This window comes from Ammodytes marinus (assembly GCF_949987685.1).
Source record: "Ammodytes marinus genome assembly, chromosome: 3".
In the NCBI taxonomy this organism is placed as follows: Eukaryota; Metazoa; Chordata; class Actinopteri; order Uranoscopiformes; family Ammodytidae; genus Ammodytes; species Ammodytes marinus.
Window position 1 is genome coordinate 18150218 of NC_137232.1, and position 27213 is coordinate 18177430.

The 27213-nt window shown below is 39.7% G+C and overlaps 2 protein-coding genes across 4 annotated transcripts; both read left to right on the forward strand.

Annotated features, from left to right (window-relative positions):
- Positions 1-514: 514 nt before the first annotated feature.
- On the forward strand, positions 515-4148 carry LOC307269771 (dicarboxylate carrier UCP2-like). Of its 3 annotated transcripts, XM_080052805.1 has the most exons (6): positions 515-991; positions 1534-1741; positions 3026-3229; positions 3561-3662; positions 3748-3928; positions 4025-4148. In XM_080052805.1, the coding sequence occupies exons 1-6, from the start codon at positions 866-868 to the stop codon at positions 4134-4136; spliced, it is 933 nt and encodes a 310-aa protein (XP_079908931.1). In that variant the 5' UTR covers positions 515-865; the 3' UTR covers positions 4137-4148. The 3 variants fall into 3 exon arrangements, with proteins under 3 accessions (XP_079908931.1, XP_079908932.1, XP_079908933.1); XM_080052806.1 differs by lacking the exon at positions 3561-3662; XM_080052807.1 differs by lacking the exon at positions 3026-3229.
- Positions 4149-10990: 6842 nt separating this feature from the next.
- camkk1b (calcium/calmodulin-dependent protein kinase kinase 1, alpha b) lies at positions 10991-18531 on the forward strand (the record flags this gene model as incomplete). Its single annotated transcript, XM_080024772.1, has 16 exons — positions 10991-11233; positions 11628-11675; positions 11767-11820; positions 11915-11966; positions 12060-12193; positions 12515-12551; positions 12648-12669; positions 12790-12878; positions 13390-13589; positions 14101-14154; positions 14235-14308; positions 15566-15653; positions 15744-15872; positions 16284-16390; positions 18085-18135; positions 18453-18531. 16 exons carry the CDS (start codon positions 10991-10993, stop codon positions 18529-18531), a joined length of 1461 nt encoding a protein of 486 aa, XP_079880898.1.
- Between the last annotated feature and the right edge of the window lie 8682 nt (positions 18532-27213).

Consider the following 27213-nt stretch of genomic DNA (forward strand, 5'->3'; position numbering starts at 1 on the left):
ATCGCTACTGTACTGTTTAAAAGTTTTACATTTCAGTCCAGAAAAATATCATGTAAATTAAATGTTTTGTATTTTTATAAATAAATATTAACTGTTTACTGTTTTTAGATACATTTTGTATTTGTATTTTGTTGGGGGATTAAAAAAAACTAAAAATGTCCTACTCAAACTGTTTTCCCAGGAAAAGCCTCAGGCTTTGTTAAGAAATATGTCCTGAGTGACTGTACCTGCACTTTATTGGCTGTTGCACACACATGTTTGAAAAGAAATGCCAGAAATAATTGAAACGTACATTTAGGAACGTACACACACGACCAACAGGTTTTCCTGTTACATGGTGAGCACAGTCAGTGCGTGTTCTATAGGCGTGGAGCTTCTTATCAGCTTGTCACGTGTCAGGTGTTTCATATGGGGTGGTGCAGCTGCAGCTCCGGTTTAAAAGAGTCTACAGCTGTGCCGGCAGCTGGAGTCAGTCATATCTGTGTGTGTTTGTGTTGCTTAAGGAAGCCGGCTGTTCCAGAGCTTTGTTTTGTTTCCTTTCTTACATATTGTAAAAGTGACATTGTATTTTTTAGCTTTTTTATGGCTAATAACACAACAAGAGGATGTGGCTTTCATAGGATAATCTTTTCGATACCTGAAACTTGACATTGGTTACAGTAGCTATATATTTATATATATAGCCCTCCCGGATTTGTCATGACTCATGACAAGACATTATGATTCATTTTCTCAAATATTTAAGTTGGCGGATTTAATCCTTTAACACGGATACTGCCCAGTAGCTGCTTGGTCTCTTTCTGATTTATGGGATCAGCTTTTTTGTATTGATACAACTTGGTTTGTCCTCGGAGCTCAATTCATCATGGTTGGAGGAAGAAGTGTGGATCTGTGCCCGACTGTCGCTGTCAAGGTTTTTTCGGCTGGAACAGCTGGCTGTGTGGCCGACCTTGTAACCTTCCCCCTGGACACAGCCAAAGTCAGACTGCAGGTGAGGGTCATCATGTTCATAAAGTCAGAATTACTAAGATCATTGAACCCCCAAAATATCACCTCAAGCACCTCATTAACTTGCTATATCAAACATGTTTTATTATGTATTCTTAACATTCTATACATTCACGGCGATGAAATAAGGTTTTCTGTACATTTCATACAGTTCATGTAATACTACATTTAAATTTAGTTTTTGGCATAAAAACAGCCAAATGTAAGAATATTGACTCAGCCTTCTAAAAACCTCACCATGTATTTCCTATGTCATTGTATAACATAAACATCTTCTCAGCTTGTTACACCCCACAGATTCTTGTAAACAAGTCACGTCATCATTGTCTTCCTTGATGGTATTTACAACCCTGCTTGTTGAATTGTTTTTCCTGTTCGGCCTGATATTTTAGGCCTACACTTCACAAGGGACTGGTTTGTTTATTATGACAACCTTTAGGAGACATTTTGTTCTTCTAGCAGACTGTTGTGAACTTAGTTCAAATTAAGTTTAAAACTGTCTCTAACACGTTTATGTTACATTAGGTTCAAGGTGAATCCAGGCCCTCACTGGACGGCAGTAGGATGAAATACAGAGGTGTGTTTGGCACCATGTTCACCATGGTGAGGACAGAGGGCCCCAGGAGCCTGTACAGTGGACTGGTGGCCGGGCTGCATAGGCAGATGAGTTTCGCCTCAGTCCGCATCGGCCTGTATGACAGCATGAAGCAGCTCTACACCCGCGGGTCAGAAAGTATGTGACATAAGGTTTCAAATGACAGTGAAGCAGTCGAGATAGATTTAAATTGTCCCCATTTAGCACAACGATACATTCGCCATATTCATCTTGAATTATAGTTCAGATCCTAGTTTTTTAAAACATTGTGTGATTAAACATAGATAGATGTTATGTGGCTAAATAGCATGCTAATATGATGATTGATTGTGTCAACTATCTAAGGATGAATGCTAACATTATCTGGTTTCTAACTTTTGCCTCAAGTTACAATATAGCTCACTAGCTAACGTTAGATAGCCGCTGATAGCCCACCCCTTTCATTTCCAATGGTGGCTTTGCATTTCATTACCAATGTAAAGTGTCATAAATAGTTAACACTGGTGCTGGGTCATGATTCCTATAAAAAAATAAAAGAACGTGATATGTTTTAAAAGTGCAGAAAGTTTTGAAAAATCCAAGAGAAAACATATTGTGGCTCAATCCAGAATGCCTGAGAGCCTTACTGCATTATAGTCCTTTATAATTGTTTCACCAGGAACCTGAATGTTGTCTTTTCCTTTAGAAAAATAAAGACATTTCCACAATAAATTGATGCAGAAAAGGCACAGAAAACAGAAACATCTACCAGAATACAGGAACTTAAGTGTTTGACGCACAAAAATTTCTGGGGGAGCACCCCCATACCCCCCACCTATAATTTGTCCCCCAAATTATGTAAACGAAACCTAGCCTATGCCCCGTATGTACGCAGGTTATATACCTAGATATGTTGTTTGATTTTTGGAATAAAAAGAAGGCATGTCAGTAAGCGACATGTCTGGCCCCCTCGTGTGATTATCATGTCGTAATTCGGCCCTTTGTGAAAATGAGTTTGACACCCCTGATATAGAGCATATGCCAGATTCCTCTTCAAGAGAATGGATGCGTGTTTATGCCGGAGGTGATAATTCCACTCTAGTTTGACAGTTTAGTCAAACTTGCAGGACACTGTGAGTGTCCTGCAAGTGAACAATGCGCTTCAGTCCTGCTGTTTTTAATAATGGTATTGCTTAAGCGTAAGAATTGAGGGAGATCTTTGATGGATCATGTTGTAATTTCTTGTTGATGGCTTGTCAGTAATAAAGGAAGTCTAACAAAAATGGCCTTTCAAAATATCTAAGATATTTTGAAAGGCCAACTTCAATATCTTATCACTGCTGTCATCATACAAACTGGCCCCCCTGTTCAGTCTCTAATTACTGTGTTAACTTGCCTGTTGCCTGTGAAGAGTCTTACGTATATGCATTGCTTGCATCACAGATGCAGGAATTGGGACTCGGCTGCTGGCGGGCAGCACCACCGGGGCGATGGCGGTGGCCTTCGCTCAGCCCACTGATGTGGTGAAAGTCAGGTTCCAGGCTCAGGTCCGCCTGCCTGAGAGTGACTCTCTGAAGAGGTACAGCAGCACCATGGATGCCTACAAGACGATTGCCAGGGAAGAGGGAATTAGAGGGCTCTGGAAAGGTAACAATAATTTATTTTACTGTAAAGTACACAGAGATGTTTTTTTATGTTAAACTTGAAAAATCAGAGTAGTATATGTGAAAAATCAATGTCAGTTGGTTCTTAAGACTATACAATGAAACAAATCTGAAGGGTGTGGAGTTTGAAAGTATACCAGAAGTGAGTTACTGTGTAGCCCACTCCCCATTGCTGCTTGATGCTTGCAGCTTCAACCAACAACCAAGTTGCATTGTGGGTCATGAAGGCAGCAGGTTTTCACAAGTAAGAAGAATATGTAAAATAATCTCTGGAACAGGTTGAATTTAACTGTTTAAGATGTCGTCTTGTTTAGGTTGCCTGCCAAATATAACTCGTAATGCCATTGTGAACTGCTCCGAGCTCGTGACCTATGACATCATCAAAGAGCTCATCCTGAAGAAAGACCTTATGACAGGTATGTATATAAACTTTGAATCATGTCGGCATGTTTGTCTTTGTGGCCCTTTAATAACTGAAGGCAATACGTTTGTTTCCAACAGACAACATGCCGTGTCATTTCACAGCCGCCTTCGCAGCGGGTTTCTGCACCACCGTCGTAGCGTCTCCGGTGGATGTGGTAAAAACACGCTTCATGAACTCTGTGCCAGGGCAGTACAGCGGGGCTGCGAACTGTGCCTTTACCATGCTGATTAAAGAAGGACCCACATCCTTCTATAAGGGGTAAGTAGTGTAGTTACCGAATGCAAGCATAATGTCGCAATCACTTGTGGGAAAAGGTAAACATATTTCTTGAATCATCTGACTCTTTTTCTATAGATTTGTGCCCTCGTTTCTTCGCTTGGTTTCCTGGAACATTGTGATGTTTGTGAGCTACGAGCAGATCAAGAGAGCTGTGATGACATTTCAGCAGCCCCGGAATTCTTACTGAACTGTCTGACAGCTTGTTAGGCACCAGAGTGGTGTTGTCCAGTTCAATTTACCTAATTTATCATATGCACAAAAAGCACCGGCGCAGTCCTTGGCAACGACTTTCTAGAATCTCCGCAACCCTCCTAAAAGAAAGAAAAACACAGAGATTCTAAGACGTACAAAAAAACTATAGTTTAAAGAAACTTATAATAATAATAGCGAAAATAATTTCATATGTAATATGAAGTCTAATATATGTATAAAATAATGTACAGTATAATAGAACAACATCCAACAGCACCTGCTCAAGGATAACGACGACTGAATTCCATTTAGCTGCTTAAGTTTCAGGGTCCCAGTGTTGTGCATACTCCAATCCTCACTGTCACCCCACCATGACTACTGAGACACTTGAATATGGCAGAGCCGTTTTTATGTTATTAGTCAAATCTGTCAAAATATCTGCTGTGAAAAAGGCTATTATACTTCCGTTTGTTATTATTTGTTTACAATTAGTCTTTTGGTCTTTAAAATGTCCAGCACAAATTAGTTAAATAATGTTATCTTAACTAACAGTTTAAAACCCTCCAACCACTCCTAAGATGTTTAATACACTGACACATAACACGGGAACTGGGCCCTTTTTTTTATCAAATTTGATGATTTTTATGCCAATCAACTTCTATAGATCTATACTGCCAAACTGAATTGAAACTAAAATAAACACAATAAATATATAACACAAATGCATTGAATAATTCGCAATCTACAAATGTTCCATAGTATGTAGATATTAGAAAGTCTATATAAAATGTGATATAATTGATAATAAATATATAAAAGATACTGCATAATGCTTGTTTAAAAGGTCAACCAACATTGACCCACATTTGCACAGAAAGAACCCCACAAAGTGTCACTCCATACCTGCTCCACTACTGGAAGCTGTTATAGATACTCTACTAGATAATCCCCTTTACATGTGACCATGCAGGGGAACAATGTGAAGATAAACCACATCCTAACTGTGAATCAATACTGAGCGACAATTAAATGCATTTTGACTTGACTGAGGTTTTTATGCCTGCTGTATTTAGATTGATTATATGTTTTATATGATGTGTTACCATACTTCTTAAATATGAGCCAAAGTTGCTTGTTGTCTACAGCATTGTAATCTATACTTTATACTTTTGAGCAAAGGTGTCTTTGTTGTGGTATTTTAATAACTGTTACCCTCAGGGCTTGACTTTAAATGTAAATGAAATGTATTTTTTAAAAAGAAAACTCCACATAAAAAAAAAACCTACACATATTTCTGTGCAAAAAAATGACCAGGTTGTCCACCAATGCAGAGACACAGAGCTGAAAAGCACAAAACATTCAGCTGACAGACAAGAAAATTGCCCAATTTGAGTCTTATGGGACAAAAGAGGTCGCTGACAAAGATGTAACAGAAGTCAGTGGTGTAACTAAACCCTTTGAACGTGCTCCACCTTGCTAATCATCTCCTGTAGCGCCAGTGAGGTTTCTCCATGGTTGAATTAGTATGGCGAGCTGTGCCAGGCCATATGGCACTGTGGCTAACCTCTTATGGCAACTGAGTCAAAGATACATAACTGATACCACTCATACTGGAGTGATGAGTTTTCGAAGATTACCCGTGGCCTTTTGTCAAAATACCTATTAAATAGGATGAACAGGAGTGACGAGGTATGAAGTAAATAAAGAATTGTTTGTGATCCTGTCGACCTTGGCAGGAGTTGTTGCCACAGGCGGTGACAGATATCAGGTGTCGGTGAGAAGTTCAAGATTTCTGAACCAGCTGTGTGTTTGTTCTGTTCACAATTTCTATTACTCAAGGAACGCAAATATATATGTTCTTCTCACCAGACATGAAAACACACGTGTGACCTTTGTGCTATTAACCGTTTGAAAAGGGTGTTGTAGTTTGCATTGCTATTTCCATTGTGGTACTAACTTCTACACATGTGTATGAAAATGTTGACTGCGATGTGTTCAGTGCTGCAGCCACTGTTTCAGTTCATAGTGGTCCTTTTTTCGGAGTATTTCTTTAGTAAGCCATAACGTGTTTGAAAGTTGACGATTGGACAGTAAAAGACACCAAGCTCAGACATGTAGATTTTCATAACAGTGCTACATTGTCTATTGTCTTTCCTTTCTAAAATGTAATATAAGTTGAGTTATCTTTATTTGTCAGTTGTACACGAGGCACATTGAAATTTGTCTTTCCACACTTCGGAGGGGGTCAGAGCGCAGGGTCAGCCGCAGTGCAGTTTTGGGGTTAAGTGTCTTGCTCAAGGACACAATGGTAGAGATGGTGGGCACCGTAGACACAATACCAGCCTCTGCTAGTTTTACGACTCACACCCTCCTGTCCGGTGCCGGGGATCGAACCAGCGACCTCATGGTTACTGGTCGGCCACCTTACCTCTAGGCCATCCTACCACCCCATATGCCATGGTGAAAACTTCCTCTGTACTTATTATTTCCGTCTTTTGTTTCACCTTTTTCAGACCACTGAAATACCTGAATGTGAAATGTTGCCTATAAATATGTTACCAAACATGCCACACTAAAGTTATTTTTTAAAATGTGAACATTTTTAATATTTGATGCTGCAAAAATTTACCAAGTAACTCTTTCCAATGCAACATGTATCAATCTGAGGCTGGACTAGACTTCATGGTGGTGCTTGTTGATGCCTCTTCTGCTGCAGCAGCGGTTGAAGACGGACGGGTCTCGCTGGCCATTTGGCGCCTCGTCCACGGCCTCCTGCACGCAGGGGCTTGTCATAATCAAGACAAAATGGTGGTAAATGCTGTATACACTGGGGCACATGGGCACCTAAGGGCATCAGTAACAGAGGGTGGCAGCAGGCGGGTAAGACGTAAGCTGTGTTCAGACTGCAGGCGTTAAGGACCTGAATGTTGGGCTGAATCTCACTGAGTCTGTGTTGTTGTGTCGATTGCAGTTCAAACATTTCCTGGAGTTTCTTCACCAGGAACATCTTGATGTGCTGGAGTTTCCTGGAGCCGAGAAAGGAATCCAAGAAATTTGCCGGATGTATTTTTCCTTCCAGGAACTTCTTAAACAGCATCTGTTAGGAGAAATATCTCATTACCTTTGGATAATCAGATACACCAGGTTAGAACTCTGCTTTTCTTCTACATCGCCCTGAACTTTTGTGTGAAAAATAAATAAAAATATCTACATGAATTCATTTTCTGTTCTGTTCTCTACTGTCGACTAGCTCTTTCTGCCACAGTTCTTGTCACAACATAACAATCGTTCATACCATTACTCCAGTGAAAACCATGTATCTCCTTCTGATACACTGAGTGTACACTGAATGGACAGTCCCAACAGCCAATAAGAACAGAGAATCGGAGCCTCGCTCTGATTGGTCAAAGTGTACAGCTCATGTTAACTTTGACCAATCAGAAATCATATACCCCAGCTTTAACTGTAGTCAGAATCAGCTGCAGACAAATAAAAGGGATTCAATAAGTGAATGCTCACCTCACACTCCTCCTCTGCATGACTTATCCTCTGCAGGAGGCACCACTCAGAGTACTGCAAACTGTGTTTTTCTGCTGCAAAACAAAATCAACATTTTCAGCATATCTCGAAACAAAATGAGAAAATGCATACTACTATTTAACATGAAGTTAATACGGCCATTAAATAGGCTACAGAAAAAAAGAACTCACCAAGTTGTTCTTGTTTGGCCTGGATCAAGAATCTAAGTTTTTCCAGCTCCATGTACTTCATTGCAAGGAGCAACCTATTATCTCTAAGAGTTGTTTTTTGAGAAAGAGCGACTTTTGCCAATTTCTGATTTGAAAGCAGCATCTTCTCAGCAGCCCTATGCAGTCCCTGCACCTAGAAATGAGAAAGTTTTGCAAGAAAATAATAAGTAATAAAAACAACATAATTGATATTACAAAATGAAGCTCTACTTAGTCATTTGTTTGTCTTTATTGTTGTGTAGAGTAGACTATGTCCCTTGCTCTGTCATATAGGTTAGGCATTCTCACCTTCTCGGTGCACGTGATAATGTGCTTGATCTTGTCTTCATCCTGCAGCAGCTCGTGCAGCTCTCTGGTCCTCAGAGCAGAAAACTGCAGCGACAGAAACATGTCGGACCCGGACCCTTCGAGCTGGATGCTTTTTTGCTCATCCAACTTTGATACCAGTTTGTACCTGACGCGTACTGCAGGGGCGCAACGTGAGCTGCTATTGTTGCGTTCAAGGGCTGTCGGAAAACTCTGGGACCAAACTATATGAGAATTTAATAGCATTAGCCTACTACTGTAAAGAAAGAGCTATAGAAGCGACGTGTTTCCGAGATATAAAGTAAGTTTTGTTTTATTTATTTATATTTATTTGTTAATTATATTTGAATTAGTTTATAGGGACAGCACGGGTATGTCAATAAAAATAATAAGGCCTATAAAAAATACAAACTGTAGACATTCTGGAGTTAGCAAAAATGCTAATTTACGTCCATTGTCCTTATAGGCAGGTAACATAAACATAACATTACAAATAACATTATACAAATACTGAAGTAAAAATATTTTTTGTAAAGCCTACATATTATTTGTTCATATTTAAGCTTAGCAGAGTAGCCTATACCAATTATAATTGTAGCCTATTGCAGTGGTGGAAAGTACAAGCCCATTCACTCAGCTAATGCACATTTTTAGGCTACTTGCTCCTTTTAGGCTATGTGATAGCTTGAGTTACCTTTTTATATTGCGATTTTACAAACAAAACAAATGAATATGATGATGAACATTTGATATGATACTTTGTGCGTATGATGGCTAGCCTACTTAAAATATGCCCCGCCCCAGCCCACCTACACCAGCTGCAACATTAAAAATAGTAATATTACTGGTCACTTTTTGATTCATTTTTTGTTTGTTTGTACTTTCTCTTAAAATTATTTTTTAATTCAGGACTTTGTCTTGTAACAAATGATTCTTCCATTTTTTATGCTACTTTTAATTAATAAGATCTAAGTAGGCCTATGTCTTCCATCACTGTCCTGTTGTGAAGAGCACCACCATGTATACTTTTCTCTATTCATTTCATATAATATCAGAATAATCACAGAACAGGGATCACATGAAAAGAGACTAATACTGCTTTTATATTTATTGAAAAAACTGTGTTTGGTATTATTGTCCCATGCATGTGTGATTGACATCCAGTCCCCACCAGAGACCACTGCAGTGCCTCCCAGCCTCAGAATAGCTCCGCCTCAGCTTTATGTGGCATCGGCTAATCCTTAAAGACGTGCTGCAGAGACTTCTGACCGCTCACCAGTGAAAGTCCTGCACTGAGAGAGAGAGGACTGTCCTCCTCCTGAGAACGAAAGGGCAACATGCAGATTAACCCTCAGCAACAGGACAACGCCACTGTGTGAGTAAATAAATGCATTTAACTCATATTTCATCCTTTCTTGTGTTTTATCAGTGTGATAGCCTCTATTACAGGTGATTCAAGTTGGATTTAGGTCTTATTTATAATTTTTTAATCAATGAATAACGTTTTAATAACTTAACATGTTGCCAAGGCATGTACTTTTTTTTCTTCTAAATATGTGCTTGTTCTGTACCAGACTTCCGTAGTGTGCAGTGCAAGTATTGTGAATTGACTTGCCTGTTGTTGAGGCTTTACGTCTTGTTACATAAGAAGGATTTTCAGTTAAGTGAGTACATGAGTAAATCATGCTCGTAAGGACTCCACTCTTATCTCCTGCTGTATACTGTTTTTGAGCTGCAGTCTGGTCACTGGTCAATAATTCACACATATATTCATGGCAAGTGTACAACAAGTGGCTATTTGATGCATGACATGGGTGGCAATCTTATTATTATTAAGCGAGTTGTTCAATCAAAGCAAAGCAATAAATGTTATTTGGTAAAAAAGGGCGAAGCACTTCTGTCATGGGAAATCAATGGGTAAGGATTGAATGCAATGTAATGAATTGATCCGTAAGGTTAGTTTTGGCACTCATTTATGGGTGACAGCTTATAAAGAGGACGCCAATATTATTATATAGTCTGCCACACCAGTTGTGGTTTTATATGGTGGCAGTGGCGAAGTCGGTAGGGAGATCGCCTCTGGAGTGCAGGGTCGGAGGTTCGATCCCCCGTCTCCCCGCCACATGTCGAAGTGTCCCTGAGCAAGACACTGAACCCCAAATTGCCCCCGATGGTTCAGAGAGCGCCTTGCATGGCAGCTTCTACCATCGGTGTATGAGTGTGTGTATGAATGGGTGAATGTGGTAAAATATGTAAAGCGCTTTGGGGCTGAGAAAATCGTCTAGAAAGCGCTATATAAGTCCAGTCCATTTATATGTTTTTTCCTATTTACAAATCCTTTATACTCTGCACTGCAAAAGACTCCTTATAAAGCACAGTTTATTTGTATTCAACTTGCAGAGAGACCTGTCAAAACATTCATGTGAAGTTGATTCATGTCCACACGCATTTAAATATTTTGTTTGTCTGTCATAAAATTGTTTGCAAAAAAAACAGACTTATTTTAGAATTGTACATTTCTATTTTACATTTCTGCATCTTTGCTTTTTGCAAGATGTTATTATTTTCTCTTGCTTTTTTTCCTTCATAATGGTCTCAAGAAAGTGTTTGCATGATCAAACCAAACCACTGTATCAGGAGTTAAAGTCAATTAGCTGCTAGTCTTTGCACACCTATGCTGTGTCTTCTCTATTCAGTGGCATTGTTTGGGGTGTGCCATGTCATGGGATTTTCTCTCCACGTTTGCAGTGCATTGATGCCTCCTCTGTTGTGAGTGAACCGTGAACTATCCACCATGAGCTCCATCAGCAGGGCGGAGCTGGACTCGGACCACCACGAGCACCACGCCGAGCTGGCCGACATGGTGGCCGCCATGAACGTGTCCACCAACAGTGTGACGACGCCTAATGGCTACCGGTCGGGCGCTCCCAGGCCCGGCACAAGGCTCAGGAAGATGTCGCTGCAGGAGAGGGGCAGCAGCCGCATCGCCCGGGAGCCCACCATCGAGACCAAACGTGTCTCCATCATAGACGCTGAAGTGAGGAGACAGAAATGATTCTCAGAGTTTTGATTTAAAGGTGCTCTATGCAGTTTCAGGGAATGGGGTTTTGTTTACATTTGCATCAAAAATACAACAATTTTTTATTTTGAGTCATCTGGAACCAAATGTAAGACTAGAATATGTTTGTAAACAAAATTTAGGGCCCTGCTTCTGTGAACAACAATAGTGAAACAGTAACTTTTTGAGGTAGCTTTCTAACTTCAAACAGTGTTCCAGGGATCCAATTTTCCTGTGAGGAAAAGTAATCTATTTCAGTTATGAGAATATACCTTAGAAAATGTTTACATCTCTGACACATCAAAAGTTACATGGTGCACATTTAATTCAATATGTCAACAATGAGATAAATTCTCCTTTTGATTTTCTGCAGGATTGCGTCAAGCTCAACCAGTATAAGCTGAACAAACAGATTGGAAAGGTGATTACTCATTGCTGCCTGTATGAGCAAAGTTAAAAAGAAGGGATGATTTATAAAGCTGCTTACCTTTGCTGTTATTTTCACACCCTAGGGTTCCTACGGAGTGGTAAAACTAGCTTATAATGAAGATTCTGACAAGTTCTATGTAAGTGGATGCGTATAAACTGTGCATTTACAGTCAAAGTGTTTACATGTCAGTTTGTCGTGACACTCTTTCCATTGTATTCACCTTTTCTTAGGCTATGAAAGTTGTTTCAAAGAAGAGGCTGATGAGGCAGAGTGGTTTTTTGCGTGAGTTAAAAAAACAACGACAACAACAAATATTTAAATGTCCAATGAGTTTAATAATTAAGTGTGTGTGTGTGTGTGTGTGTGTCACTTCAGGCCGCCCGCCTCCTCAAGGCCCAAACTCCCCACAGGATCCCTTCCCTAAAGCTGTGCTACCTCTGGACAAAGTGTACAGGGAGATCGCCATCCTGAAGAAACTGGACCATCATAACATTGTTAAACTAGTAGAGGTCAGTCACATGACTTGCCTGCTGCACATGACCTCGACTGGTTATTATTTTATTTATGTGGCTCATTAGGACTGGGCTCAGTTTAAAGGTGGTAAATACATTGGAGATGACATGTGGTCACTGGACTAGATGTAATAAGAGGAATTAGAGAAAGTCACCTGTGTGTGTGTGGGTGTACAATGCGGGATGTCTTTAAAAACCCAAAGTAGTACTCTAATGATTATTTCTATATATAGTACAAAATAATTACTGGACTTGATGAACAGTATTTGTGTCAAACAAGTACAGGATTAGAGACCACTGAATGAACGTGTCTTGTAGGTGCTTGATGATCCCCAGGAAGATGGACTTCATATGGGTAGGGACCATGTTCATTCCTCTTTCAGTAACTGATTTTAATCACTTATGTGTCAAAATAAAGTGGTCATTAAATTCTGATTATTTTTCCTCAAAGCCTTCGAATTGGTGACACAAGGGTATGCTATTGTGCATTTGTGTATTCTGTTATGTTCCCAAACTGTCCTAATGTGTATTTAAATTGGCCTAATCTCCATGTTTTCCTCTCCCTGCACTTGTCCTCCTCTCATGTCGGTCAGTCCGGTGATGGAGGTGCCCAACGATGAGCCGTTCACAGAGGAGAAGGCTCGCTTTTACTTCATAGACATCGTCCTGGGAATCGAGTACTGTACGTTTACAAAAGTGAATTATAAATATTTGATAGTCAACAAATATCATGCATTACCATACTTTACTATCTTTGATTGTTTGATTGTTTTAAAAGCTCATTCTACACAATGTGGATTTGCTTTTTGTGCAGAATGTCAACATTTACAACTTTGGTCCTTTAAACTACAAGCTGAAAATAAAGATTTATTCCCAAAAATGGAAATTTATAAAGTCACACGTGATCGCATAAATTGTTTAATTTCAAATGTAAACTAAATTTAATTGAAAAAATGTATTTGGTTTGAGGACAAGCACAACAGACGGCTTAATGACTGCCTTATTAAGCTACTTTCAAGACATATTGCACATGTTGTTCTGTTCAGGATAAAGAAAAACAACCTAATTTATATTAATATAAATGTTTTAGTATTGGCTACAATTACACCAAAATGCACCACAGTTCCTTCAAGCTGTTCTCTAAGTGAAGTGCACAGCTGATATTTCCTTGTTTCCTTCTTGGCATTGTCTAGTGCACTTCCAAAAGATAGTCCACAGGGACATCAAACCATCCAACCTGCTGCTGGGGGATGACGGTCATGTGAAGATAGCAGACTTTGGAGTGAGTAATGAGTTTGAGGGGACAGACGCCCTGCTGTCCTGCACCGCGGGAACCCCGGCCTTCATGGCCCCCGAGATGATGACCGAACAAGAGCAACGCTTCAGCGGGAAGGTGAGGCCAAACCTACTTTGATTGTTAACTTGGAAAAACAGACAAATTTGATAACAGACTGAGCTTAAGGGTAGAGTCAGCCATTCTAGAGAATGCTTGATGTCAAAATCAAAGAATACCTCCTCCTGCTCTGCTACCTGTACTTACTGTGTGTGTGCTGAAAAAAAATCTGGTCCTTAAAAAAAATATATATAGGTTCTGTTAAGTTTGGGCATGTTGCTGGCTACAGTAGGCCCCCTTTGTTTACTCCCATACCAGTTTACAGAGCTTAGGCTGTATAATAACTCAAGATCTGTTTTCAGCGCACTCTCAGTACGTACAGGTTGTGGATTGTGAGGAGATAGGCTATGCACTGATTTTGACAAAATGGAATTTTGACAACAAGTGTTTTCCAGAATTGCTGACTCCACCTTTAATTGGAGGAAATTAGCAAGAGACGTTGTCCAAACCGCAGACTTTAGAGTTTCTCAGTGATGACACAGCTCTGATATTTACTGTGTGTGTTTACCAGGCATTAGACGTGTGGGCGATGGGAGTCACACTCTTCTGCTTTGTCTTTGGGAAGGTAGGCAAGTTAACAGGTATTAATGTTGACTTAACAGCCGGCAACATTTTAATCCTTTCATTTGGTCTGTCCCGTCCCAGTGCCCTTTTTATGACGAATGCGTTGTGGCTCTGCGCATCAAGATCGAGAAAGAACCTGTGGAGTTTCCAGAGACGTGAGCAAACATTTAGTTAAAAACTAAAAATAATTAGATTTTACTTTTGACCAGCTTGTTATTTAAAAGGATATACAATATAGTAGGGCCCGACCGATGTATTGGCCGGCCGATTTAATCGGCCGATTATAGCACATCTCCGAAAAATCGGCAATCGGCAAAATGGCCGATTTTTTGCCGTTTTTTTTTTCTTTAGATTCAAGCAATCATATTGAGTGAGATGCATTGCTGCCCTGGAGGTAGCCTACATGCATATCTTTAAAGTTATAGCCTATTAACAGCAGCAGCTGGTGTGTTGTAATACATTGGATTAATTCACACTCGACAGTTCCCCCTGACACCAATAGCAGAGTCATGGTCATCTCCTGACAGTTAATAGTAATTGATAGAATTTATATAGTGCTTTATTGGAGGTCATTCAAAGACACTTTACATCATACAAAAAATCATACTTATAGAAAAAGAAAACAAAATACAGACAAATTAAAGATAAGGTTTGTGGAGTCAGGTGTAATTATGCTTTCTTAAAGAGGTGAGTTTTGAGTTGACTTTTGAATGAGTTTATTTAGTCTGAGATGCTGATGTTCGGAGGGAGGGAGTTCCAGAGGGTTGGGTGCAGTTACATAAAATGCTTAATGTCTGAGTTAAAAAATGCGTCATGTCACTTTAGACATATTTTTAACACTTAATTTTTTTTTAGATAATGCACATTTCAATAAATAAAAAGTTCCTGTACACCTATCGACAGTAACAAGTATTTATATATATTTAAGGGTTCAAAAAAGTTAATTTTTTCAATATATATTTTGGGGATAAAAAAATCGATGATTTAATTGTTATCGTAATTTTTCTCTGAAAATAATCGGCATCGGCACTCAAAAATCCATATCGGTCGGGCCCTACAATATAGCTCCAACATACTATTGCTATTTGTTTAAACTGCTGTAGTGAAGTATCACTTCAGTGGGCCGAACATCTGGCAGGAAGTGATTTTGATTATGATGCAAAAAAATTATAAATGTCAGTCCTTTAAAGGTCTTACAATAGAAAGAGAAAAAAGCGATTTAAAGGAGACAAACAAAGTCATTAATAGGAAACAATTTGTTAGTGGTTTAATTTCTCCAATCAGTGTTTTTTTTATTTGATATATCCTATGATGATTACCCCTGCAACATACTGTATGTATATATGTTTTGACAGTTTGGGAACTATAGTCATTTATCTATTAACTATTAATCTGTAAAACTTCCTTCACAGGCCGCTGATAAGTGGTGAACTGAAGGAGCTCATTGAAAAGATGCTGGATAAAAAACCCCAAAAAAGAATCACCATTCCTGAAATTAAGGTGACTGAGAGGTTACTACATCCTGACAAATGTTACACAAGAGACCATGTGTTGTCTGACCTTTTGTGATACTTTTTTGTCTGTTTTCAGCTGCACCATTGGGTGACGGAGAACGGCTCCAATCATCTCCCCCTGGAGGAGGAGCACTGTACTGTGGTGGAGGTCACAGAGGAGGAGGTGCAGAACAGTGTCAAACTCATCCCCAGCCTCTCCGCTATGGTGAGTCGCAAATCAAGGGACCCGCTGTGGTTTGATTATTTTATTAGGAACATCTCGATTGTAATATTTATTCTATCTGCAGCCTTTTCCTGCCTGAAAAACATTATGGGACAGTGCAGTGCCTAAAGTGTCCAAATAGGAAATCTTAGGTTAAACAAAACTATTGCACTCAACTCTCAAGATATAGACAGATATATGAATCTTTACAGAGGAAAATAAAGTCATTTATTGCATGATCATCACTTTCAAATTGTGAAATAACAATATTTAGATGACAACTCAACTTCACCAGAGATGAAAATAATGGAATTTCATATTTTTTTTTTTATATTCGAATTTGACATTTAACAGTTTATATTTTGGCACTGTGGAAATGTTTCTGTGAGACTCTCCCTCTGATGTCCATTGCAGATCCTGGTGAAGTCCATGCTGAGGAAGCGGTCTTTCGGTAATCCTTTTGAGTTACCAGAGCCCAGACGGGCAGAGAGGTCCATGTCTGCCCCTGGAGGTCTTCTTACGTAAGTAGTCTACTTTGCAAATCCTGCCCGCACTGTTCCGACAGAACTGCCAGCTCTGCGATTAGGCCTCTGACAAAACAAAGTGAGGAGCAGATGCTCTGATAAAAATAGATTTGTCTGGTACATACTTTATATCTGTTCTGTCTGTAGCATGTTTCTCAAACGTATATATCAGCTCCGTGATTTATCTTAGAATACTGACTAGCTCTGACTAGTATTAGTTTTGTCTTGGTTCTTGAATGAGCAGCCCACTCAGGCAGATAAAAGCATTTATCCTCTCCTGATAAGCTAAATGGAAGCCCCTGCAGCATCAGTAATGGCTGTGCTGCTTTTGTTTTCCATTAACAAGCCAATGGTGTCTGTGGGGGGCTGCTGGCACAGCTAATTACACCTCCATGTGAAGGGATGTGGAGCTGCAGCTACAGTGCGTCCTCCTCCACTCATTCCAAGGCACCAGGCTCACACTCTGTGCAGCTCTCTATCCCTTTCACACTTGAGATGTTATGGCATAGTTGGGCTCTGCAGTTGCCTTGAAGGAGAAGATCAATATGTTTTCATTTGAACTTCTTGGAGGGAAGTTGTATTTGTGGCATTGTTTTCCAAATGTTTACGCTTTTCTGAAGACAGTAATATAGACTAATTAATTAAAAGCTATAATTTATTTAAAAATCTGATCTCTGGTTGGATATTTTTGTGTATTCAATATTAAAGGTGCTGTAAGCGGAATGGTTCTTTTAGCTAACTTCCTGTCAGTTACTGCAGTTAGCAGTCCCCTCGCTCGTCCCTACGTCATCACATTAAAGCACTGCGGTCTTCAAGCAGCGAGTTATCTAGCATCATCTCAGATCCATAAGTGTGATAAAACATGATAAAAACCATCAAAACAGACATTGGGAAGGATTTTTACCTGCTCCGCCATTGTAGGCGCATACACATTCATCCATCTGTTGCTCTGGCGTGCACCGGCAGTGAGACCATGAGTGTATATACAGTAGTATGTATGAGTGAGACGGGTGAGGGTTTGTAGCGTTCTCTCTTCTGGTTGGATACAAATTTCGGGATACTCCAATAAGTTTATTTGCCGATTACATGCAAAGCAGCTGACTGAGAGATCGGCTTTATGAAACGTGCACATTATGTAAGTGATCACTGTATGAATAAAGAGCGATTTAACACTTATATTAACATAAATAAACCGCTTACTTCACCTTTAATTAACGTTTTGTTCACCCCAGAGCCGAACAAATGAGCCGACAAAATAAGCTTAGATAAGCTAAAATACAGGAAACAGATAGCCTGGCTCAAAGGTGAACAATCTGCTTGTCATCGACTCAAAAGCTCCATAATTCATATATTATCTCATTCGATTCATTTTCCTGAGTGTAACTTTGTGTTTAGTTTTTTTTACTTTACTTTATAGGTGCTAGTAGGTGGACTTGGCTGGAGAGATGCTAACAGTTTCCCCCTGCATACAGTCTTTATGCTAAGCTAAGATAACCTGCTGCTGCCTGTAGCTTTGTTCTCACTTTGTACAATAGCGTATACACTTCTTTTTCTCCCAAAATGTCTGACTATGCCTTTAAACTTCCCCAGTCCTGCTACAATAAAAAAAAACAATGTATTTCATCATGTGCTGTGTTGCAAACTAATGGAGTATAAGCTCTGATCTCTTTCATAACTTTTCCCTCTTGCAGTGGTTTTTGGGGCTTATTGGGGTCTTCGCCTAACCTTCATCCTTCCTTGAGGTATATTTTCCATGAAGCGTTCAGCTAATGCACGGCTTCATGCACTGCTGACAAAGTTCATTCATGCAGCTCATCAGTTGTTTGCTCGATCATAAGAGGATTTAAAAGGGGCGAGACAACGCAAAGCTCCCAACAACAAGATGTACCAAAAATAAATGTAAACACATGGTTGTTGTTGTTGTTGGGCGCCTTGTGATGGCTTCCCCATGTCTCCTGATGTGGATAAAGACTGATGAGGTGTTTTGTGCAGGACGTGTTCTCTATGACATTTTAGACTAGTGTTAAAACACAACGTGACGAGCGTTTTTCACCCGCAGGAATTGCAGAGACGGCAGCAAAGAAGGAGAGTTGGAGGACTTGTTTGAAGACGATGCATTTGCAGAGTGTACAGAATAAATCAAGATGTATTGCATTTATTTATTGTATTGCATTTATGTACAGAATAAATCAAGATGTGTTGCATCGTTGTGTTAAATGTGAAACACAATATTATTATTTTCTATATTTGGTTAGTTCCCCATTCAGCAAAGTCTTCATGTTTTTGTTTCTAGCAGGATTTTTTTATATTAAGCCATAGGAAACATTAAGAAACATTTAAAAATGTATGCATAAATATACTCCATGCAGCCATGCATTCTAGTCAAACTTTTAAATATGCTCTGCAGCTACTGGCCTGTTTTCATTTAAAGATCGAATGCACTTTATTCTCTAGACCAGTAGAGGGCATAATTGTTCTGCAAGTAAAAAAGATCAACCATAAACCTAGGAGGTTATGAATATATTTATTTATCTTAAATTTACTCCGACAAAATTTTGAATACTGTTCCTGGATGATGTTTTACAGTTAAGTAAACAGAACTGCTTATTTATGGACTGTCGTTCATGCAAAACACTTATCTGATATTTCTCAGGTCTCCTGGAAAATCTGGAAGATTACTTACATAGAATATTACTATGAAAGAGAACATTTTAATGTGTGACATTTTGGGGACATTTATTTTGAGAGAAACGATTCAAAGCTGTGAAGCCAACAACACACGATAATAAAAACTTAATATCATCCTCAATTCTCAGGTCGACCAAACCCAGTGGAAACTTAAAAAAGACATTTTGTAATAAGTAAGGAGTAGCATACCTCAAACCTTCTCTTTTATATTGCAAACCATTTGTAAAGCGGGTCTTTTAGCAAACATTCATTTATTTTGAGTACAAACTGTATCCGATGATCACTGCTCTTCTTTGATTGTGCTGCAGAAATAGACTTCCTGACATGCTTTCTGAAAATAGCGACAAGGAAGAATGATGCTGCTAAATGTAAAACCCTGAGCAAGAGTGCCGCTGCCAGTCAACATCAAAGCATTACGTTTCCATGCAATGCACTGAACAGCACAAACCACTTTTAATAAATGATCTATGCACAAACCTCAGGGATTGTTACATTGACATTGAGGCTGTGGAAACATTAGTTTTAGGAGAAGCAGGCTCCATACAGGCAGACATACAGGTCCAAACTAACAGTGGACAATGTGCTGCAGAATAGGGCCTGAAGGTTTTCTCTGTACGTGTGTGTTGTGGTGGGTGGAACAATAACGCTGATGGACTTTAGCAGCCTTTGAAGGAAATAGACACTGGCAACAAGCTTCGGATCCTATATTAAAAAAATAAAAAATGTTTTAGCTGGTGCAGCAGAATAAAGAAAAAAACATTTGCACAGGCAAACAACCGTTTTTGACGCTGTCAGTTCCATAAAGACAGAGCCCTTAATAGACAGGCCCTTATTACTGTAGCCTATATTATTATGATGCAGGCCTAATGATAATTTAAACGAAAGGACATTATGGGGGGAATTCTTGTTCATGCTCTTGTTGAGAGTTAGTTGAGTAGATTATGAGACTGTTAGCTTAGCATAGCCTACATTCTTTTAAACAGGTGGAAACAGCTAACCAGTCTAGGAGCAAATCAATCTTCCGAGGTCCAGTCTCCGACTTAAAGGTGAAATAGGCTAAGCGATTTATTTATGTGAATAAGTGTTACATCGCTCTTTATTCATACAGTGATCACTTACATAGTGTGCGCGTTTCATAAGGCCGACCTCTCAGTCAGCTGCTCTGCATGTAATCGGCAAATGAAATGCTCGAGGATCCCGAAATTAACAACCAATCTCAAGAGAGAACGGTACAAACAGACACCCGTCTCACTACCGGTGCACGTGCAGAGCAACAGAGGGGTGAATGTGTATGCGTCTACAATGGCGGAGCAGGTAAAAATCCTTCCCAGTTCCCAATGTCTGTTTTGGTGGTTTTTATCATGTTTTATCACACTTACTTATCTGAGATGGTGACGTGGGGACGAGGGAGGGGACGCTAACTGCAGTCTGTGACAGGAAGTTAGCTAAACTGACCATTCCGCTTACTGAACCTTTAAGGTAAAATTAATACAACCTGTTATTTGTTTGGACCCATGAAATAAACATTTTCCATGTTAATAGTGAGCTTCGAACTGCTGGTAGATGAATTTGTCACATTTGAACAGGAACCAGGCTAACTTCTAGCTGCTTTAATGCTTTGTGCGAAGCTAACAGTTTCCAGGCTGTAGTCTCACACATTGTACAAACAAAAAGTTGTAAGCCTATGTATCTGCCCGTCTCAATTTTGTCAGAAAGCAAATAAGCTTTTTCCCCCCCAAAATTTTTTCGAATAATAGATTGTTTAATATTTCCCAGGTGTAAGACTAACAAAGGAATATCTTATTTCCCTTAAAGGTGACGTAAGCGATTTATTTATGTTAATATAAGTGATAAATCGCTCTTTATTCATACAGTGTGTGCGTTTCATAAAGCCGATCTCTCAGTCAACCGCCCTGCATGTAATCGGCAAATAAACTTTTTGGGGATCCCGAAACTGATATCCAATCAGAAGAGAGAACGTTACAAACAGGCACCCATCTCACTGCCGGTGCACACGCAGAGCGACAGAGGAGTGAATGTTTATGCGCCTACAATGGCGGAGCAGGTAAAAATCCTTCCCAATGTCTGTTTTGATGGTTTTTATCATGTTTTATCACACTTACTTATAAGGGTGTAACGGTACACTAAAGTCACGGTTCGGTACGTACCTCGGTTTTGAAGTCACGGTACGGTACAGTACGGTACGGTTCATAGTTAAGGGAGAATGAACAGTTTTACCTGTCAGTAACTAGCTAACATACAAATAAAATGCATAACAAATCTAAAAAGAATACAGCTGCAATTCTCCAATAAATTTCTTTATAGGTCCATGGGTGTAACGATACACGTATTTGTACCGTACCGTGACGGTACAGGCACGTATTTGGTGTTACAGAGGTGGACTGCAGAAACCTTCATATTGCATTTTCTGTGTCTTTGTTCTGGAAACATGTTTAATTAAACTAAAATAAAAAACTACAGATGGTTCATGAGACCATTTGTATTCCTGCAGTCAGCCCATATTTCTGCCGTTGCAGTTACGTGAAGACCAAAGATGAGTGTTTCTAAGCAAAGATTTCTGTGGAAACTGTTGCCATGCAACAGCACAATACTGCGCTCATACAGAGTAACTTCACTTTATGACAGCTCTTTTTCCTCACAACTGAGGAGTAAGGCAACGTTTTATTTATGATATACTAATATACTCTATTTTCTGTGTTTCCAAATGCATAAGGTCTTTTATTTTTGGTTTGTAACTGATGTGTCATGTTTGGTGGACGCCGGGCAGGGGAAACTTTGCTTCAGCATCTGGTTCCACACCCAGACTCCCTTCAGTTTCCACATCCAGAGCCAGCAGTAGTTCAGCCTCAGATATTTAGCTAAACACTGACCCTTGGCTTTACCCTGTAAGTCTGTCACCACACCACGTTTGGTTTCACCCCTTCAGCCTCAGCATGGTCCACATAGACCTCTCTCTTTCTCTTTCTCTCTCTCTTTTTGAGGAACATCAGCACAGGCAGGATACTACATTACACATCTATTCAACTACATTTTTGAAGCAAACTTGCACTTTTTTACTCCACTATGTATTTGATAACTTTAGTTACTTTGCAGATTTGGATTATGAATACAGATCAATGCCATTGAACCATTTTGACTCTGTGGTTTTGCTTAAAAGATCTGAATACTTCTTCCAATACTTATTACACAAAACAATTGCACAATACCAATATTCCTCACAGTACCTTTAAAGTCTTAACAGTTAATTATCATGTTGTGAGCCAGTCTGGAGCAAGAGATTAGATTTCTAAAATAGATGTTACCCAAAACGTGCAGATTCACATCACAGACTGCTAGACCTTAATTCCGTCCATGTTTTGCATGACTCCAAACAGAAACACAAGGAAAAAAACGTAATAACAGATGCAGCTAAATTGAGCAAAACACAAGGTGTTAACTAACAGCCCGTCTCCCCCTCCTTCAAGTCACACAGAGAGGTCAGCTCCTCTCACGGAGAGCTGACTGCACTTTACGACTGTCCAAAAGTCCATGTTCTATATCTGCTATTTTAAGATTTCAAAATACTTTTCCAACTATTATACCTAATGCATTTTCTCCTTTTTTTGTTTCTGTCCTGCAGCTGATCCTCATTATTAAGTACACGGCTCTATCAGACTTTTTACAGAGGGACTGAGGATGAATCTACTGCCAGCAAAGAAGAGGAAAAAATAAAATACGGTTGGTCTTTAGAGCCTCTTGGCATAGAGTACAGGGTATTTGTGGGTGTAGTCACTCTTGCATGTTTATGTTCATGCGTCAAACTTACTTAATCGTTTGATCAATGGAGCTGATATTAAAATGATACTCCATTTATAGATATACTGTACACTTAAAGCTTCAAACATTTCATCAATTTCCTCTAGGATTAAGTGTCAAAGATCCTCTGCTCAACAAGCACTGACTAATTGATAAGCAAGCACAGAAATATCACCTTAAAAAAGATAACTGGTGATGGTACAAATATTGTAAAATGTATAATGTATATTTTTTAAAATCCGGGGACGATGGTGTGATTGAGACTGCTGCAATGGGAGGCCTTGAGAGAACATGCAGAGTGACGTAGACAGGAGGAGGGGGGAGCACTTCTTTTTAGACTCACCTTCTAACAAGCTTCTGTTCTTCATACGGGCCTCTGAAGATATGAATAATCACCTCCGGTATTATTAGGCGGAAGCAGTTTTTATTAATTTATTTAAGTGACAGCAGTGTGGTCGTATGTTTGTTGGCACCAAGATGGAGAGCGAAAGGGGGAAGTTGAAGCTCTCCCAAAACTTAATGTGATGACACTTTCTCCACCGCCTATCAGATGTATCCTGCAACGTTTCGGGACAAGTGCTCCCTGAAATAGTCTCTTAAAAATCTTCGGCTGAACGTCGTGGCACTTTTTGATAAATAATAGAATGTCTAAATGTTACTTTGAATAATTCATTTTGCTGCACTCATGCATAAGAGCTGTCTCTGTGCCTGAAAGAGTCCGCAGCGCTCTTTGTGCTATCATAACTTAATGCCGCAAAAAAATACAATAGTAATAATAATAATAGTAGGCCTAATAAAACAGTAGAATGAAGTTTTTAGAAAATAGCAGAGTCGATCATCTGCGTAATTGCACGTCACGTTGTGCGTTTGCTCAGCTGGGGGTAAACGGATGAATCAGACTCTCTTACGGAAGATCTGAACTCTTACCATCCATACAGGGACCGATAGTCTCTATAGTGGAGAGCCTGTCACATTGATGTCTCTGGTCTACTCACTGTCTACTAGCGGGCTGCAGGGAGGCCTATTTATAGATGTGCCTCTGTTCTCTGCGTCTTCATCTGTCCCCTCTTTCTCGCCATCTCTCTTTTCTATCCCCTTCCCTCCCTATACTGCGTGGATATTTCTGGAGCCGTAGCCTACTGCTATTATTTTTCTTTCATCTTTGACGTGCAGATCCTATCGAGTCAGATCATAAACTTTTTCCGAAAATGCAACATGTCGCAACTCGTTTGGCATTCTCGAGTTTGCCTATCATCATCGAGGAATAGCGATTCAATTAGTAGTTAAAGGCGGAGTCAGCAATTTTGGAGAATGTTTGTTGTCAAAACACTTTTTGTCAAAATCAGTTTTTATCTATACCTGTCTGTTCTGTGTGTGCTGAAAAAAAAAATCTAGTCTGATTTTGAGAAAATTATTTGATTTCTGTTTGTGGTGTAGTGGTAAGCACCCAATCTCAAGAAGCCAGACCTCGGTCTTTATCCATTCCACAGTGTAATTAGACAAAAATATCCCTTATGGGAATGTCTCAGGTTTTAATTACCTCAGGCTGATGGTTTCTAAAGCTGCTGTCACCCGGTGTACAGTCAATATCACTTTTGCCTCAGAGCCTCAAACCAGCCATGACAGCCATGTGGTTGGTTGATGACGAATGGCTCAACAACGACTGTAAGAAGCCCGAAGCCACGGGAGGTTAAAGCCATTTAGCGTAGGAATTTGTAGACAGCAAGAAGTGCTGCCTTCAGTGATGAGCTAACAATGGAAATCAATACACTGTAAGCCCAGACCTTGTGATGACTTTATTTTTATGATCATTTTTGGAGCATTTTTGCTTTTATTAGATAACAATCAGAGACATAGAGGGGAAGACATGCAGAGAACTGACCCGGGCAGGATCGAACCCGGGTCTGCTGCGGGTCCTGGGCCCAGGGAGCAACGCTCTGACCACTGCGCCACAAGTGCCCCGTTGTGATGACCTTTTGACAAAAACAACTGACCTCATGCCTTCTAGCAAACTAAGGACTTCAAAAAACAGGTAATCTGATGTTAAAGTGATCGTTTACTTGTGATATTGTAAGAGGTACTTATGCATAGTTAGTCTGTTACCTTATGGAGATGGTGGTCAGCGCAGTCATTTTGAAAAGTCTGGGGCAGATGAGGCTGTAGCAGAAGTCAGCATTGTACTGTTGAGGGTTAAGGTCCAGAAGGTCTCGGAAGGTCACTGCTCCTAGCAAGAACAAGGTTTGGCAGGTCGTGGTTTTTGTGAAATATGTGTATTTCCCAACTATTTCTATGAATCCACTCCAGTGTGTTCGTTGGCACTCTCCATTTCCCTGCATTACATCTGTTTTCCTGTACCTGACTGGTGAAGAGGATGGGATATGTGTGCACTATTGAAAGCGCTCATGAAATGTAATGAAGACATATTAACCTACCTGCATCATCTTCAAGATACACCTTCTGGTTTATATTTAATCTACCATCAAAGATGGGTATTTTTTTTTATAATTGGCACCTTCTTTTTAGCAAGACATTTTTTAAAGTGGCACCATCTTGGGCATCCAATGATGCTAGCAAGGAATTTGATCCAGTGCTTTACTGTGCGTTCTCCTTAGTGTGAGATGTTTACGGCTGGATGATCACTTGTGCGTTGTTGTCCAATGCTTCATGTGATGAAAGTGATCAGACTTGGCAGATATTGTGTAAGAGGAAGTGAAGCACGGTAGCATAATTTTCAGTTTTGTGTGTTTCCTGTAGATGTGACCTTTTGAAATATAATCTTCTCCAGAGATGTTGACGACCCTCAAACAATTTCATTTGATTAGATGTAAAGGTTCACGTCAACAGCATGAATACATTATCATACATTATTCTATGTATGTAGAATTTGAGTCATTGAAAGTGCTAAAATGAATTAGTAGCTTACATGTCCATCAGCAGGCCCACGGTGTGTTTGTTTAATGTCACCAACGTTATCCTTCTAACGATGACACTCTTGTCCCTGAAAGTGTGGCAGTGCATAAAAACCCAGGCTGGGAGAAAGGTTGGCGATGAATCCTAATGCCTCTTGTGTGCTCTGAGCATTCTTTTTTTACAGGATGCAATAGGTGTCTGAGCAGTGCAGCAAGGAGCCGGGGCTAATGGTGGGATACTTGTTATAGCCCTAGCAACAGGAATGGGATTGGTGGCTGCGGAGAGGGAGCCTGTCAGCTATTGGCTGACGAGGACCAACGTTGGAAGCGCACAATTTCATCTCATGAAAGGTTCAGTGCAGCAAGCTGCAGCAGGAGGCTGCAGTCTGAGGGCGGGTGATCCAGCAACTTCCCACTTCAGCTTATCAATGTTTGAAACGCACAGATATGAATAATTACTCAAGATGAGCTTGAGCTTTGGGTGTAAAAATACCACCTGCTTGTACATTTTATAGAAAAGAAGATTCTTATTTCATTGTCCATCATCAGATGTAGGTTTCTACTGTATTTTATCACAAAACTCCAAAGCTGTGATAATAAAATGTGTTGTAATTGAAGCAATATTCTTTGATCTATGCCCCAATTTAGCTAATTATGAGCAAATCCACCTAAAAAGCCTTATTTAAGACATATGCTAATGTTGCTGTTGTGTGAGCAGGTAGCGTCTCTGCACTGCAGCTCATACTCCATCTCATGTACAGTACGTTCACCCACATACACTCAAAACATGCAGTGGTGCAGGCATACAGTACACACATAGCCATCCAGATATGGATGCAAACACACACACACACACAAACACAAACACAAACACAAACACGTGATGTGGCCCACAAGGGTTGCATAAGGTCATATTAACTTCCTGTAAAGTTGTGGGCTGAAATCCTCTGAAAATGTCTTTATTGATGAACTTCGGAATGACAAGGAATGAGCTGTGGGGTTTCTGGTAAGACTGTAAATGGTTACAGAGAGAAATTAAAATAAAGAATAATACAGATAAACAAATAACTTTAATGGGCAACAGATGGCAACCAAAATTCCTCAGAGCATACAGTGATAATCCAATGTTCCTGCTTGCTAATTTCCAGTAGGTTGGCTCTTCTTTTTAATATAATTATTTATAAAAAAAAATTATTTTGTCCTAATTTATTGTATTTGTATGTTTTCGTGTCACAGAAACACAGAATCAACATCCAAAATTAATGAAAATTTTTAAATAACACAAAACCATTGAGAGAAAAACAACACATTAATTAAAAAGGAGAACAATGCATGTTTTCTTGGCAATGAGTTAGAATCTACTGACTCTCCCCCCCCCCCCCCCCCCCCATAATATTCCACTGCATA

What these genes read in the sequence shown, in the direction of transcription:
- LOC307269771 (XM_080052805.1), top strand. Translation starts at nt 866, where the DNA reads ATGGTTGGAGGAAGAAGTGTGGATCTGTGCCCGACTGTCGCTGTCAAG. An exon ending in GAAGAAAGACCTTATGACAG is followed by an intron (nt 3,663 to 3,747) that starts GTATGTATATAA and finishes TGTTTCCAACAG; the next exon opens with ACAACATGCCGTGTCATTTC. An exon ending in CCCACATCCTTCTATAAGGG is followed by an intron (nt 3,929 to 4,024) that starts GTAAGTAGTGTA and finishes CTTTTTCTATAG; the next exon opens with ATTTGTGCCCTCGTTTCTTC.